Source organism: Anthonomus grandis, chromosome 13 (genome assembly GCF_022605725.1).
Source record: "Anthonomus grandis grandis chromosome 13, icAntGran1.3, whole genome shotgun sequence".
Lineage (NCBI taxonomy): Eukaryota > Metazoa > Arthropoda > Insecta > Coleoptera > Curculionidae > Anthonomus > Anthonomus grandis.
Window position 1 is genome coordinate 18,668,650 of NC_065558.1, and position 16,700 is coordinate 18,685,349.

At 35.9% G+C, this 16,700-nt stretch overlaps 1 protein-coding gene and 1 long non-coding RNA gene across 2 annotated transcripts in view; one reads left to right on the forward strand and one right to left on the reverse strand.

Moving 5' to 3' along the window:
* The window catches only part of LOC126743752 (uncharacterized), a 70,784-nt gene extending 66,941 nt beyond the window's left edge, over positions 1–3,843 (reverse strand). The window contains exon 1 of the long non-coding RNA XR_007662974.1: positions 3,590–3,843. This is a non-coding gene — a long non-coding RNA (uncharacterized LOC126743752). The remainder of the gene's footprint in view (positions 1–3,589) is intronic.
* LOC126743741 (laminin subunit alpha-1) overlaps positions 1–16,700 on the forward strand; it is a 549,108-nt gene that overhangs the window by 505,075 nt on the left and 27,333 nt on the right. Inside the window, exons 26-33 of the mRNA XM_050450955.1 lie at positions 1,702–1,914; positions 1,973–2,930; positions 2,992–3,233; positions 9,752–10,036; positions 10,094–10,275; positions 12,829–13,079; positions 13,140–13,364; positions 13,420–13,579. Of these exons, the coding sequence (XP_050306912.1) occupies positions 1,702–1,914; positions 1,973–2,930; positions 2,992–3,233; positions 9,752–10,036; positions 10,094–10,275; positions 12,829–13,079; positions 13,140–13,364; positions 13,420–13,579 (2,516 nt within the window). The remainder of the gene's footprint in view (positions 1–1,701; positions 1,915–1,972; positions 2,931–2,991; positions 3,234–9,751; positions 10,037–10,093; positions 10,276–12,828; positions 13,080–13,139; positions 13,365–13,419; positions 13,580–16,700) is intronic.

The following is a 16,700-nucleotide window of genomic DNA, read 5'->3' on the forward strand; positions in this document are numbered from 1 at the left end:
TTCTTTTCGATTCTCTTTGAAGTTCTGCCAACATCTCCTGTAATTCTATTATATTCTGGCTAAAGAGTACTATATCATCCGCAAAGCGTAAATGGCTCAGATGTTTGCCGTTGATTTTGATGCCTCTCTCGTTCCAGTCCAGAGTTTTAAAAACGTCTTCCAGTGCCAGTGTAAACAGCTTTGGGGAAATGGTGTCCCCTTGTCTTACTCCTCTTTTTATTTGAATTTTGTTTGTTTCTATCTCTTCCGAGATTTTAACGGTGATTGTCGCATTTTCGTATATGTGTTTGAAAAGTTGCTTGATACAAGCAGCTTCTCATGTACTAAATACTAATTAGGAAATAATCATTTTGCGCTCTATCCCATTTTTTTTAGATTTTTACGGTCCCACCACATCAAAATGAATTCGTATAAATGCCACTGAATATTGAATATACCTATTTACCTAATATCATAAGTTTACCTGCATAAGTTTCGATCGTTTCATCCAAATTTTCAGTTGGTATAGGTAAATTAGTATCGGCACAATCGGCAGTTATCTCAGGAAAGCAAGCAACGGGGTTGGAATTATACTCACTAGAGGTTAAAGGTTTATTTAAAAAAAGTCTTTAATGTTTCTTGTTTTGTCTAAAACAGCCTGAACCTTTCTTCGTTTTTCTTCAGCAATGGCTTTGTACTGCGTCCCACTTAATCGCTTTCGTCCGTTACTCATGATAGTTAAATTTAGCTAACTAAATTTTTGCAAAACTTGCTTCACACAGCACAAAAATAGGAATTAAAGAACGATAAACCTACAGAAAATCGGGCACATGGCAACGGCGGCGCGGCTTATAAAAAGGGCTCGCATCCAATATAGCTATTTTATCGATCGATTTCAATATGTTATTTTTAAAAGTTTTCTTTTGTAAGTTTTATTCTTAAAAGTTAAAATTTATTAATATATGTATATATTATAATAAAAATAATAAAATAGATATTCTTTAAAATTTGCGGCCTCTCAAGTTTTGCCGCCTTACGCCTGAGCGTAATTGGCGTACGGCACTGCATATTGATGGACAAATTCTAATCTTCTCTGTTTATTTGCTTCAGTCAAAAATATTTGATTTGTTGCATAACAACTTTTAATTTCCGAATTTCTTATCCTACTACGAGCTGTATCAGCAGAACCAGGAAAATGCGTGTCTTCTTTCGCCTTTATTGCTGTTTCAAACGGATTGTTTCTTAAAAAGCCAACTAACTCTCTATCTTGAATGACGTTTGAAATTTTTGGTCGACCAGAACCTGGATTTCTTACAATAGCTCCATATTCTGCAATTTTTTCCTTAGCTAAGGAAACGGTATTTTTACTATGCCCAATTCTTCTGCGATTCTTCTTATAGGAACTCCATCCATCAGACGAGTGTAATATCGCTTTTTGTTGAGGAGATAATGCAGGCATTTTGAAAGAACGATTTTGTTGACGCGACTGTCACAAAATTAAATTAACTTTGACAACATCAAAATATATGATTCTAATAAACCAAGAGATTTAGGAGATTTTGCTGTCTCAGTTTTTTTTCGGCACGATAGTACAATATACTTTGTACTGAATTATTTGTAAGGGTTTATAAATTATTTTGCAGTAGAAATCCCTTATCCCTTCCTCAATATTTGGAATTATTTTTAAATTCTCTTTTATCAAACATCAACTATCTTCTTCAGGTTACACTGGTTCAAAGTGCGATTCTTGTAAGGAAAGCTACTACAGAGACACCAAAACAAACAAATGCGTACCCTGCAGCTGTAACTTTTACGGAAGTTATTCTAGCGTATGCAATGCCAATGGAATGTGCGAGTGTAAGCCCGGATTCCACGGAAATAAGTGTGGCGAATGCTTGCATCCTCGCGAGTTTATTAAAGAGGGAGTTTGCACACGTAAGTCCTTAAGCATCTGTTCATAAATATTCATAAATAATCTTTTATGGCTCTCTAGCTTGCGATGAATGCACCCAACTGCTCTTTAAGGATCTGGACCGTTTATCCAAAGCTTTGGAAGATATAAAGGATATTTTTAAGGATGGCTTGAGCGCCCCTTGGAAGTTATTGGATTCATTAAAAACAAGATATAAATGGACAAATAAGAAATTTGATTATAGATTCCTTAAGACAAACGAAATTTTGCTGAAAGGAAATATTAGCGGAATGGAGGATGCTGTGCTAAACATTGTGACAAAGGTGGATGAACTTAATAAGGATATTGCTCTAAGTATCAAAAAAGCTGAAGAGAATATTAATAATTTAAGCGAAATGCAACAATTTATAAAAGGCATTGAAGGCAACCTGTCCTCCTTAATTCAAACTTTAAGAAATTTCGGAAAGAAACATGTTGATGTCGAGGAAGCCTTTAACAAAGCGACAACACTTGTAGCAGAGATTCGTGAAACAATTGATCCTTTGATGCAAGAAATTCAGGATTATCAGCAACCAATCTTGGCGTATTGTGATAAAATTCACAGAGAAGTCGAGAAAATTTGTCACAAAAGTCCCGAGCTGCCCTATGAGGACTTAAACGATATTAATAATAAAATTGATGAACTTGATCTGCTTACAAGAGAGGCAGAGGAAAACAGTGCAGTTGCCGAGCTACAAAACGATCAAAACAATGAAGCTATGCTGAGACTACAAAATTTAGTCAAAAGCATTGAAGAAATGGTTAAAAGTTTAGAAAAGTCCACTGAAAAAAGTCAAAAGATGGTTGAAGGAATTAAAATCTCAATAGATAATTTGGAAACTAACATTGAAGCGATGGAAGAGTTTGATTTTACTATAATGGATGATTTCAGCGAGAGGATCGAGAGCTATGAAGATGAAAGGCCAGAGTTGGAAGATTTAGTTGATCGGGCTTTGGTGCATGCCGATGACCTTAAGGGATTGGTCAACAGTAGAATTGGGTAAGTGATCCATTTCACATTTGTTTAAGTTGAAAATACAAATATTAATTGCCTTTTTTAGTCTACTAAACTTCACAAGAGACGAGACGGAAAAAATACAAACCAGCACAGCATACAACGAAATATTTGAAGGCATAAGTGAAGCCAAGGATCGAGCCAATAAAGGTCAAGAAGTCTTAAAAGAGGCCATCAATCTTATGTATCCCAAAGACAGCGATAGACTTATTGATAAGGCAAATTTGGCTCACTCCAAATCAGATAGATTGGCTCATCGTATTACCAATATGAGGGATATTTCAAATAGTAAGTCACGTTACACCAGTAAAATTGTAGTTATGAGAGTTCTAACATATGGCAATACAGATAACGCTCTACGCCCAATCATATACAGTCAATAAGCATAACGAATGTGCAGAAATCAAGTACACATGCGCTTCGTGATTGATAGGGGTAATATGGGGAAAACCGACCAGACGGGCAATACTACCAGGCCTTTTTTGATTTAAAAAAACCTTTAAAACAATTTTACTACATCGACACCTGTTTAAAAGGTTTAAAATAAATTAAGTGGTAGAATTGCTAGCGTAGCTAGGTTTTAAAGGACCAGGAAAATATTATAATTATATTTTATCCCATTTACGGCGTCAATAACGACTTACCCGTTGGTGTTTGTTGCTAATTCAGGGCCGGCCAGATTCTTTTACTTCACTGCCACTCTGTCTCTAAATCACGTTTTTTGGGAGATGCTTATCGGTTCGAAGCACAGACAGAACAGAACCTCCGTATGGAGGGGAAACGCGCACCTGTCGAAGTCATCATTGACGCATGCACGCGTTACAAATTCTAATTGGTCAAATTCAAAGTCGGATTCGCGGTGCATTCAAAAACCTCTCAATGCGGCAATTCTAAACATTCCGCCCGCCAAAAAAAATACTTAATTTTTTTCAGTAAAATTAATTTAATCTGATTAAAGTTCTGATTAGTTTACCTGATTAAAATTAATTTTAATCAGGTAAACTTGAAAAAAATAATCAATAATCAAGTGCATAAACGTCACGTGATCCAGGTTTACATAGCAAAACCTTTAATAAACAAAAAAACCAGGTAAATTAAAATTATATTTCCTACATTAATTGATAAGAACAAAAAAAAAACTACAAAAAAAAATAAACAAAGGAAAGTTGCTCAAAGTTACTGAGACGGCAAAGGGCAGACCTTTACTAGCGGTCGATCCAACAACCCTTTCGCTGTACGAACTTGCACAACTCTAGGAATATTATCGGGACTGGAGTAGTTCCTTTCCAATCTACCAATAAGCCACTTAAGAGGGGGTTAATTATTGTCTTTAATTACGACAAGAGAACCAATTTTCGGAGAAAGGTCAGGTATGGTCATTTATTGCGTTGTTGCAATATATTTAGGTACTCCAAAGACCAACGCTTCCAGAAGCTTTGATGCAGTTGTTGAATCATTTGCCAACGTTTTAAGCGATTAATAGCAACATCAATTAGTGACTCATCAGGAGGAGCGGTAAGAGCATCCATAGTAAGGAAGTGACCTGGAGTCAAACATTCCAAATCATTGGGGTTTGGACTCATTTCACAACATAAACTGCCTCGCATTATGCCAAAACAGTAGACATTTTTTCAAAAGTTAATATTTGTTGGCCTATCACCCTAGTAAAATGCGTTTTCACAGATTTAACACCCGATTCCCACAGGCCACCGAAGTGCGGTGCGGAAGGTGGGTTAAAATGCCAGCGAATTTGTAAGGTTTCCGCAGAGGATTGAATAAAGGATGAAAGCATTCGATAGGCACCCACAAAATTAGTACGTTGGTCGCTATACATATCAGAACATCTGCCACGACGTGAAACAAAGCGTCTAAATGCCGCTAAAAAGGATTCAGAGGACAAATCGGACACTACTTCGAGGTGCAAAGCCTTGATCGCCATACATACAAACAAACATATATAGCCATACATACAAACATACCCTTTTGGCTCCGAACACCTCTACGCTTAGACATGGTAAGAAATATGGAACCCATATAGTCGACACCACAATGTGAAAATGGTTTAACTAGGGAGACACGAATCTTAGGTAAGTCACTCATGAAGGGAGAAAACGGAGTCGGTTTTATTCTATGACATCTAAAACACTGGGACAGAACGGAAAATAGCGCAGGCGTCCGCCCACCCTGAGAACTCCATGAGTATCCATAAACGGGGCAAGTTTTCTAAAAGGTTTAGGGGTAGGTAACTTGGTTTTTAGACATTTCATTTCTTCAGAAAATCTTTTAGCTTGGATACATTTAACAATAATACATAGCTTGATATGTCTCATCAGCACTTGAAGTATGAGACAATGGAAGTAAGCGTTTCTTTAAGCCCTTATCCTGAAACCTTAAGCAATAAGCTACAATGTATTGAATGGTTTTAAAAGAGGAAAACCTTTCGAGCAATATAGTTACGACATCTGGATTTTCTGGGCTAGTCAAATTACAGATAACTTTGCGCTCTTTTTGAAGCACCATTGCGTCATTGTTTGGGTGAAATTCAAAAGGAGTTGGCCACGAGTCTTGAGATAATTTTAACCATGGAGGGCCAGTAAACCACAAAGGATGTTCGAGCAACTGCTTTGGTAATAAACTACGGGAAAGGCAATCTGCAGGATTCTCTGCACCACTGATATGAAACCACCTATTGGGAGGAATTTTATCTTGGATCTATCAACTGCTTCTGAAGTTCCATAATTTCGTCAACCCCGAATGACCAAATCCAATAATATCGTCAACAAAAGTTGACTTTAGAAGAATATCACGAGCAAGAGGAAATTCCTTTCCATAATCCTCTACTAGTTGGTGTAAGGTCCGGATGGCTAGGTATGAACTACAATTCAGACCATAAGTAACTGTACACAACTTATATTCTTCAATAGGTTCTGAAGAATCAAATCTCCATAGAATCTTTTGGTATTTAAAATCCTGCTCATGGATGCAAATATTCCTATACATTTCACGAATATCAGTACTAAACACGATGGGAAAAAATCTAAAAGTCAATAAAATGGTGATAATATAATTTTGAAGTTTTGGACCTGGTAACAAAACATCATTTAAACTAAGATTATTTGACCCCTTGGCTGATCCATCAAATCATCTCTAATTTTGGGAGTTCCATTATCATCTTTGACAATACAATGGTGAGGAATATAGTATGAAGGGTTTTCAGAAGAAGTACAAGGTATCATGTGGTTTTGGTCTAAATAATCTTGCATAAAATCATTATACAGGGTGCGAAGGATTGGATTTCAAATTAATCGGTTTTCCAAAATATTAAAACGCCTCAAAGCTTGATGCCTGGTATCCCAAGTCAGGGCATGCTTGTTTAAATGGAAGGCGTACTACATAACGTCTGTCAGGTCTTTGAGACCAAGTAGAAACAAAGAAATCTTCACATTTTTGTTCCTCAGGACCTAAAGGTACCCTATCAGGTATGTTTTCAAGCTCCCAAAATCTGTGCAAATTTACATCGAGAGAACTATGAATTGGGATGGTACTTGGCACAGAGGTACACAATGACACAAATTCGTTCATTCGTTGACCGCTTGCGTAATCTAGAAGCCAGTATTGTGGCCACCACTTTATCTTATGTTTAGGGTCTGTGGTAAATTAAAGTTGTTTTTCCAGCGTGTTAATGTATTTTTTTGTCCCACAAAATAGGTAAATATGTTAAAATTATTCTAAAATAGGGCATTTTTTTGATGGTATATTTTAGATAACACCTTTTGAAGTATAAATTTTATAAATTTTTCCATGTAAATCTTTTTGTTTTTTTGTAGGTTAGGTTAATGTAATCAGACTATAATGTCGGGTAAAATCGACCATACTGATCGGTTTTACCCGACGAGGTTGGTTTTACCGGATTATTAACAAAGTTTTTTTCTCTTAATACATTTGTCTCAACATGCCTTTTAAATACCACAGGCAAACTAATCGAGCTTCCTGGAATATTGAAGTGATGACGTCAGCCATTAATGCCGTTCAAACTAATACTTTAGGCATAAGGAAGGCCGCCAGAACCTATAATGTGTCCTATGAAACTCTACAAGATCGTCTTAGGGAAAAGTTGATAATGTAAAAAAGCGCCTTGGAAGGCAGACAGTATTAAGTCCTGTTCAAGAGGAAGACCTAGCAAACTATATAATTAAAATGCCTAAAATGTTTTATGGATTGTCTAGGTTTCAAGTCAAGAAAATTGCATTTCAATTTGCACAATCTAATAATATACCTAATAACTTCAATAAGGAAAAAGCAGTATGTGGCAATCATTGGTAATATGGTTTCTTGACGTCGTCCTCAGATCTCCCTTAGAAGACCTGAAAGTACATCGCTAAATCGAGTTAACGGACTTAACAAGAAAGAAGTTGATTTATTTTTTACGAATCTCTCTCAAGCGTATGAAAAGCATAAATTCAGAGCTGACCGCATTTACAATGCAGATGAAACTGGAATAACTCCTGTTCATATTCCTCCCAAAATTCTAGCTGTCAAAGGACAACGTCAAGTTGGCGCCATTACGAGCGGGGAGCGTGGCAAACTAGTTACTGTGCTTTGTGCCATGGGTGCTGCGGGGGACTATATTCCCCCTATGTTTATATTTGACAGAGCAAGAATGAAGTATGAGCTTACGAACAAAAATTCTAAAAATGGGTGGATCAATGAAGATCTCTTTTTGGAATGGCTTCAACATTTTGCTACACACACTAAGTGCTCAATTAATGATAGGGTCTTACTTATTATCGACAACCATTGCAGCCATTGCACATTAAATGTCTACAACTTTTGTCACGCTACCTCCTCATACATCACACAGGTTGCAGCCATAAGATGTTTGCTTTGTTGGGCCCTTAAAAACCGCGTATAATCGTGAGTGTGATTATTTTTTTAAGGGTCGAAATTATCAAAAAATTGATCAGAGAGATATTGCTGAATTATTTAAAAAAGCATACAATAAAACAACTACAATAGAAAAAGGCGTAAAAAGATTTGAGACCACAGGAATATTCCCAATGAATTGAGAGGTAATAAATGAAGAAGAATTTGTTGTCATTGAAGAAGAGGAAGGAAACGAAACACAAGAAAAAGTAAAAAACAAAACATTAGGCAAGAAACATAACAATATCGACAAAGAAAAAAAACATACACATCAACTACTGATATGAATAAACCTCAACCAGGGCCATTTGGATTGTGTCAGTTCAAGAAGCCACAGCAAAATAAAAGTGATAGTTATTCCAACGATTCGGAAGAAAGTTCACCGATGAGGATACCGATAATGAACCAGACAGGACCATTGGTACAACTGTTTCATTTGAAGATATTCAACCAATGCCACGCTTTTTAAGATCGGTAGAAAATAACCGAAAGAAAGCGCACTCTCAAAAGAAAGAAGTAGAAGCTAAAGGCACAAAAAGAAAAATAATAAGCAGTGGTAATCAGAACGAAGAAAAAAAGAATACAAAGAAAGTACAAAAACTGGAAGAAGCGACTGAACCATGTACGGAATCATATGTACGGAAATTTGGAAAAGATAAGGAATAGTGGGTGACCTGTCCTTGTGGAAAATCTTCGAACGCTGAATGTAGCGGGGTGGAAATCACACAGGTGTATATATGTCATGTTTGCCAACCCTAAAGTGGTAATTTTTCAGTGTTTATTTAAGTGTATTTAGTTTATAAGATAATTTGTTTTCCAGAATTATGTTTATTTTATGCCTATTAAACGGTATAAGCAAACAAAGGCGTTTATACTGTTTTTCTCGTTTTATATTGCACAGTCAATATAACCCGACCAGGTGGTGGATATTACCCAACGCATATGGTTAATATCGACCAGATATGGTAACACTATTTTTTTTAATAAAACTTAAACTTTTTTAAAACATGTTTTGCTACTTATGCATTATTTTCCTATTCCCAAAACTAATTTTTTTTTGAAAAAATTAGGACCCAATATATTATTAATAAAAATTATTTTTTCTTAAGTGGTCGATATTCCCCATACTCCCCCTAAAATAATTGTATTTAAATTTTACTTACATTTAAATGTTGAGGTTTACCATTTGGATGGTTTTCTTTGAATGGCTTAAGAATTAATAGCTACGTTTACAACGCGCGGATCTAGTAAGTCCATGGATCAAATTATAGATTATTTGTATTTAGTACCACCCTGTTTACAAGGATTGATTTTGAGGGTTAAATTTGTCCAGGATTATCTCTAGGCTCAAAATGTCAGTTGAAGTAAGTTTAGACGAAGAATTATAGGATATAACCTCTAAATCTTTAAAAGTGTTATTGTTTAAAGATAATAAAAATAAACTAATAATTTCTTTTTCAAGGCTTAAGCTTGTCCTCTATATTTCTTTCTTTATTATCGTGTACAAAAAAAAAACCTCCTAAGCTAACATCCAATAAAATGTCAATGTTGTCATTTTGGTACTTCAAAATAGGTCCTAGATGTTTACACCGAAAGAAACTTAATTTAATCTACCCTGTTTGGGAAGTATCAAATTCGCGTATCATATTTTAGTGTGCTGCCGTTTACACGGAAAAAATAGTCCTCCTGACGTCATTTGATCCAACTATTAAATATTTGGTACCCCTGTTGTAATTGTAGCTAATGTAAGCATAAAATTAATGACACATAATTTAGTAAAATAATAATGTTTAATAATATCAAGAGTTCTAATCATCACAGAATATTCATATTAAGCACATTTTATTTAAACATAATTTAGATATAAATTTGTCCTATTTCAGAATTTAACTCTTTACAAAACGACTTGGACACGTTCAAAAACAACATTATAGACAGTGGTCGTTTCAATAATGAACTAAATCGACAACTATTAAATCTGGAATACCAGCTAACTTCAAAAGGTGACATGGTCAGTAAGCTGCACGAAGCCATGAATAACAGTAGTAAAATAGTCAATGACATGCGCCGAATCGAGAACGATGTCTCTGAACTAAACATCACAACGAGATACGATTTGTTTAATGAAAAAGATGGATTTTTTAATGCGAGGTCTGAAGCAGAACAAGGTACTAAGAAATGGTTAAACTTGTTGTTCATGATGTTTTTTAATATTTTTTTTGTAGAAATTTTTAAAGCAAGTGAGTCTGTAAGGGCTGCCATCAGAAAAGTCAGTGCTTTACTAGAAAGTAACAAAGAAATAGACGATAGTGCGATTAAAAATGGTAAAAAAAATCTGGATCGAGTTACTTTTAAGATTGGCGACTTGCAAAATAAGATTTTGTATGCCAGGCAAGCGGCTGAATCGGTAAGTTATCAATACTTCGAAAAATTAAATATTTTGGTAGCACAAGCCCTAGATAATTAGCTGAATCTAAAGACTAATTATAAAAATATACCATGAGTATCTTCCGTATCTTCCATATTCTTTATCTGCTAGTGCTCATTTAACATTTTACAGTTACGTCTTTACTTCTACCATATTCATTATTATAATATAATGATAGTATTTACGGGTATATGGATTATATTACGGTGGAAACTGTATCGATTGTATAAGAAGGCATACTTAATAATCTTTCGTTATCTATCGTTAAAAAAAATTCTCTTAAATATTCTCTAAAATTAGGAAAAATTACTTATAATTTCAAAATTTACGGCCCTTACTCATCGGACATTCTGTATATAATTTTTATGACTTTTAGAACATTGAAAGGCCTTTTAATGTTCTAAGATTTAGTACATCTTGTAATATAAACTCGGTGGCTTTTTGTAGTGCGACCATTATTGATCTATTATCGTCCTCGTCAGTAGATCCTCTCCACTCGGTTTTTTTTGGTAGAATCTCCTGTGCTCTAGTGCTCCACAATTTGCAATCAAGTGTTCATTCGACTCCTCTTTCTCATCGCAGATGCCTAGGTCAGATAAGCCCATTTTGTATAAGTGGCGGTTGCAGGTGTAGTAGCCTGTGAGCGCACGAGCTGGAGTTCGTAGACTTTTCCTGTTCAGTCTTAGAGCTAGATCCGCCCTGACAGCGTCGAAGCTCAGGAACGTTTTAGAGCGAATCAATCCATTAGCGTCGTTCAAATGTTGCAACATCCTGGACGATGTCTATTTCGCAATCTCTCTTTTAAAGCAACATTTGTTGAACTCAAAAGATTGGGTAATTTCAATAAAGTTCCCCTTGGCCTCTTTTTTTGCGTAGTAAACTTCCCAGTAGTAATCTGGACCTATATGTACAGCTACTTAGGGTTCTAAGAACCGATTGGATATCTAATAATATCTTAACCCATATTCTCCTGTGCGCTCTTCCGAATAGGATCTTCACAGTCTCCAATATCGCGTATATTTCTGCGTGAAAAATGGATGTATCTTTGCTCAGCGTTATGGATTTGTGTGGTCTAGGCCCTATTATTCCTGCTCAGCTCCTTGGAGCGTACCATAACCGTAACCGTAACCACCTTGGGTTTGAACACCATTCTTCCTTTGTAGGGAAGAGGACGCTGTATTCTCTATCGAAATAGTTTATCGGGTCCGTCTAGTCGTCTGTCTGAGACATATCAAGTATATTCCAGATTTCCCTCAGGATTGAGAGATGGCTAGTAAGATAAGCCTTAAGGTTTTCTGTCTTGTAGATGGAGATTGCTCTCGTGGCTGCCTCAGACAGTATTACGCATAGACATGCGAGTCTTCTGCTCGGTTTTCCTCCACCATAAATGGAGGAGGGTTTTCCACCCCCCTACAGTATGGTCTCACCATCTGAATATATCCAATAAGTCATTTTGGGGCTAGGCCCCAGGATCTACCAAGTAGTTGTCTTGCCGTCCTCGTAGCTAGTTCCAGTACTGATTCGAGGTGCGGTTCCCAGGTGAGATTTCTATCCAAGACGACATCCAGATATTTTACCCTCTCCCTGGGAATGAGCTCGATGCCGCTCATCCAAAGACTGAAAACGTTCATCACTCTTTTCCTGGTAAATGGTACAATGACCACCTTTGCCAGGCCTATAGATTGCCACTTCAAAGTGCACCTTTTACATGTCGTGTTCAGGGTATCTTGCATCCCTACCCCGCACTGTAGGCATCTGTTAACCGCAGTGAAACTGAGATCTGTGGATCCAAATGAGGCCCTAATCGGTCTTTGGTTCAGCATGCAGCTGACCCATCTTAATATAACTAGTTCGGCTTCTTTATTAGAGAGTGCTGTTTCCTTTGCGAGGAAGTCCGTGTTACCGCAAGCTTCCTCAATGTCCATAAATGCGCACAGAGCTATTTCCTTGGATTCCAAGGCCTTTTTTCGATATCCTAAACTATTTCATACAACAACGTAATAGTTTATTTGTTGCCCTTCTGACAGGCAAATTGGAGTTCATACAACAGTCTTATGGAGAATACCTCTATCTTAAGGTACTTTAGCGTAAAAGAGCATAACTTAATGCCGTATACTTACTGCTAAACTAGCAATACACCACAGAATAAACGATCTCAGAGAGATCGTTTATTCTGTGCAATACACTACGCGCGTCCAGTTATGGATTAACGAACATTGCATATGCTTTAAGATACTATATAATTTCTATGGTCGTCGCTTTCCATATCCCTTTCCATACCCAGTATATACATGATTGAAAATAATTAGAGTGTTTCAGCAAGAAATGTTCGGGAAATAGGATATCAGGAAAATACGATCTTATTAAATATGTTCAGCGAGGTTCCGATCTTTATAAAATCTTAATCAATCAGGCAGTAGAACCGTCTTTTTTTGCTGTCCTATTTTCGAATGATTTCTCTACTATTATATCTAAAGCTCTAAGGACATAAACAATAAGATAAAAATTAAACTGTTTCTTAATTATTCCTAGATAAATATTCCCATGGGCCTGTCAAATTGTTCGATGCTCTACTCCATCCCCAAGACAGAAATTTTCAAAAGCTTAGCCATTACCTTCAAATGTACCAATTGCCAACTATTTAAATGGGATCGAGGTGGTATTAATATTAAAATTAAAAACGGCAGGGCAATTTTGAGTTACTCTATTGACGATCAAAATGACGAAATCACCACTGATAACGAAGGAGAGGTAAAGACAGAAAAGACCTTGTTGGTTCAAAGGTATGGTGCAAGATATTTTGTTTAAACGTTCAGGTGATATTTTATTCGTTTTTGTTTTAGAGTGGGTTCTTTGTTACAAATGAGACTGGACGAGGATAGTTCTTGGAAAAGTGCCAGAATTGGCTCTAAGGTCCTCGTGGTGGATCCCAGCGATAGATTCCAAGTTGGAGATGGATTGCCTGTTCAGAATAATGCGTATATTTTTAAATTTACTATTAACGATAATAATGTTGGGCTGTGGAAGTTTATCCAGACATCTGGACACTGCAAAGGTGTTAAGGAACGGTAAGTCATGCTAACATTCTATATAAAATTTTTTAAACAAATACATATATTTCAGTTCTGATGAGAAGATTGTTGCCGGGGCTCAACCCTTTTTTTCTGGATATGGTTACAAGAAATATGGAACTGCACCGTTATCTCCGATTAAATTCGCTATACCGTTTTATTTCTCGACTTTTGACGATAACAGCTTGATTTATTTGGCGCATGATCGTGAGGTAAGAACCAACAATTAATTTAGCGGATCTTCTAAATATTTAAAACACACACCTTTAACCTACAAACCCTCTTGTAATAAAGTTTCATTGTTATTATTTTGTTTTTTTTTTAAATATACAAATAAATATATTCTGGTAGTTTAAAGATTTACTTAGGAAAATTTAGTGATAGAAAACTGGTTCCATATCGACGGTCCAAAGGTCGTAAAGTACAAAAAAATTTTTTTTTTCTCACTTTTCAGTTGCTAAGGTTTGCGAGCATTGTTAAGTGAGAAATTCAAAATAAAAATAAAAGTGTATACGAAATTTATATTGCTTACAAATTATCCTTTCTGAATGAAAGAATCGCGACGAAATGCGAAATATCAGGTTCACTCAGAAATTATTCTTCAATTTATACAGGGGAATTGACATCTTTATATTCTATAATTTTTTAAATAAGTCTAAATATTACATTATCATATTTTCTAATCTCTTTTGTTAAAAAAAAAATAAAAACTTGGTAAAGATGATTTTAAGAACGTAAGTAGATACACCCATTTTCACGTGATAATTTAACTGCTAAGAATTAAAACAAAAATTAAGTTCATGCTTGATATTTCAAGAAGATCACAATATATCGTATAGTATTGCAACAATGCTCTCCATCAGCTGCGAATCGTGATGAATTACGTCAAGCACTATGGTAACATGTTCTATGGGAATAACCAAATTAGGAGGTATATGAGCTGTCTTCTATCTCATATTCTGTTCTATTCTATTAATTTTTTCTTTAACTTGAATTTTTAGAGTTTTTTTTTGTATTTTTACATATATATCTTTTTTTGATTGGCTGAATTGTTTTATTTAACAACGTCAACTGTCAATATTGCTGGTGTCTGTCAATATGGCATAATGGCTGAACATATGTATTTCTTAGACTACGCAGTAGATACATCAGGAATAACGAAACCAGCTAGATAAATAAATTATATGTTTGTGCTTTTACTAGCATGTATATGTACTTTTTACTAGCAAGTAAACTTATACTTATTCCAATGATGCAACTTTTGAAAGTCAAATCGAATGGATAAAGTAAAAAAATCAATGTTTTATATTGAACTTAAATTTGCTAAATTGCCTGAATTGAAGATAGGAAATCAGAAAAATAAAAATTCGTTTAATCCACTAAACGAAGTATTTCTACTTATTATTTCTAGAAATTATCATATTTACCAGATAAATATTCACCAAGCATTTTGATGATTATTTATTTAATTCCGGGCAGATTTATATAAAAAAAATTATATAGTTTATTATAACAATCATATAATTGATTCCAGTTCGACCGCTCTTTGGTAAATGATGATGATAAATAAAAATCATTAAATAATGAATACCAGGAAGATATGAAATTTTGACCTGAATCATAATGGTATTTCTAGAACAAGTGTAGAACAAGCAATATTCTACAAGAGTAGGATAGTAGTATTACAGAATGGGTCTAGGAGCGTAGATTCTTGATTTTTACCAATGTTAGAGAATTTACTTTTTGTACCACTATCAATTCAGTTTTGCGTAATTTTGTTTTCAATTCATTTTTAATAGTTTACTTTCTTTATGTTTTAAAACATAATTGTTATTTGGCGCCCCGCCATAAAAGTAAAAGCAGAACATACTATATACTAGGCAATGTAAGCAAATTTTGAAGCCTAGAAAAAGCGATAAAAGCATAGTCTAGATCTGGCATAAGTCTATTACAGAGCGGAAAACTCGCCTATGTGCATAAGTGATATTGTGTATAATATTGGTTGATCATCCCCCATCATCATCACCATCAGCCATTATCTCTCCACTGCAGGATGTAGGCCTGTTTTAATCCAGTTTTTACTGGTTATGGCTCGGATGTCGTCCGTCCATCTTTTGCGGGGGGTCGACTAATTGAGCGTTTTGTTATAATAATCTTTTGGTCATCTTTCCTCTGGATGTCTGGCTTAGTGTCCTGCCCAAGACCTTTTAGCATGGGATATTTTCTTGATGATGTCAGTCACATTCGTTTGTCGATGAATGTCCTCGTTTCTTGTATGGTCGAAAGGCCTATGCCCATCATGAATCTTTCCATAGCTCTTTGACTTATCCTTAGTCTGTTGGTGCTTCGCCTTGTTACCGTCATCGTCTTTAAGCCAAACGTCATGACCGGCAAAACACATTTATCGAAAACGTCTCTTTTTAGACTGTTCGGAATTTTACTCTTAAATATAAAGTCTACCAAAAGCTGCCCATCCAAGTTTGATCATTTTCGAAATCGCGGCTGTTTGGTTTTCTTTGCTCTTGAGTCTCATGGCATGCCCCTCATCTACATATTCTTAGACGTTTTCGATTTTTTGTTGATTGAGTGTCATTTGTCCTTCGTTTCTGATTAATATTCAAGTTTTGAAGGCCTACTTTTGCAGATGCGTGATCACTCAGATATTTCTCTCTTCTCTCTAAGAACGATCTCGATACCGCTTATCCAGAGACTGGAGACGTTCATCACCCTTTTCCTGGTAAACGGTACAATGGCCTTTTTCGCCGGGTTTATAGATAGACTCTCTAAAGTGCACTTGCATTCGTTCTGCAATCATCCCCGCATAGTTTCCCCTGATTATTACGGAGATATCATCCGCATAATTGATGGTCTTGTGTCCTCTCCGGCTAAGGAGCCTGACCATCGACCAATTAGAAGGGGAGATAGAACCGCCCTGTGGGCATCCCTAAACCGCCATGACACTGAAATCCGTGGATCCCAGTAAGGCTCTAATCGACTAATATTTCGATATCCTGAACTATTTTGTACAACGTCGTAATAGTTGATTTGCCCTTCTGATAGGCGAATTGGAGTCCATGTAATGGGCTCATGGAGATTACCTCTATCCTGAGGTAGTGGTCCAATAGTTTCTCCATTGTCTTCAGCATAAAAGACGATAGACTAATTGGCCTGTAGGACTTGAAGATTCCGGAGATCTGTTTCCACCCTTGGACATGAGTATGACCCCTATCGCCCACTAACTCCTTGGAAAATATGCCAGCGTTAGGTTTGATCGAAAGATGTTGATCATCTCCTGATCAAGGATAGTATTTCCTCTTGACAACAGTACCGACG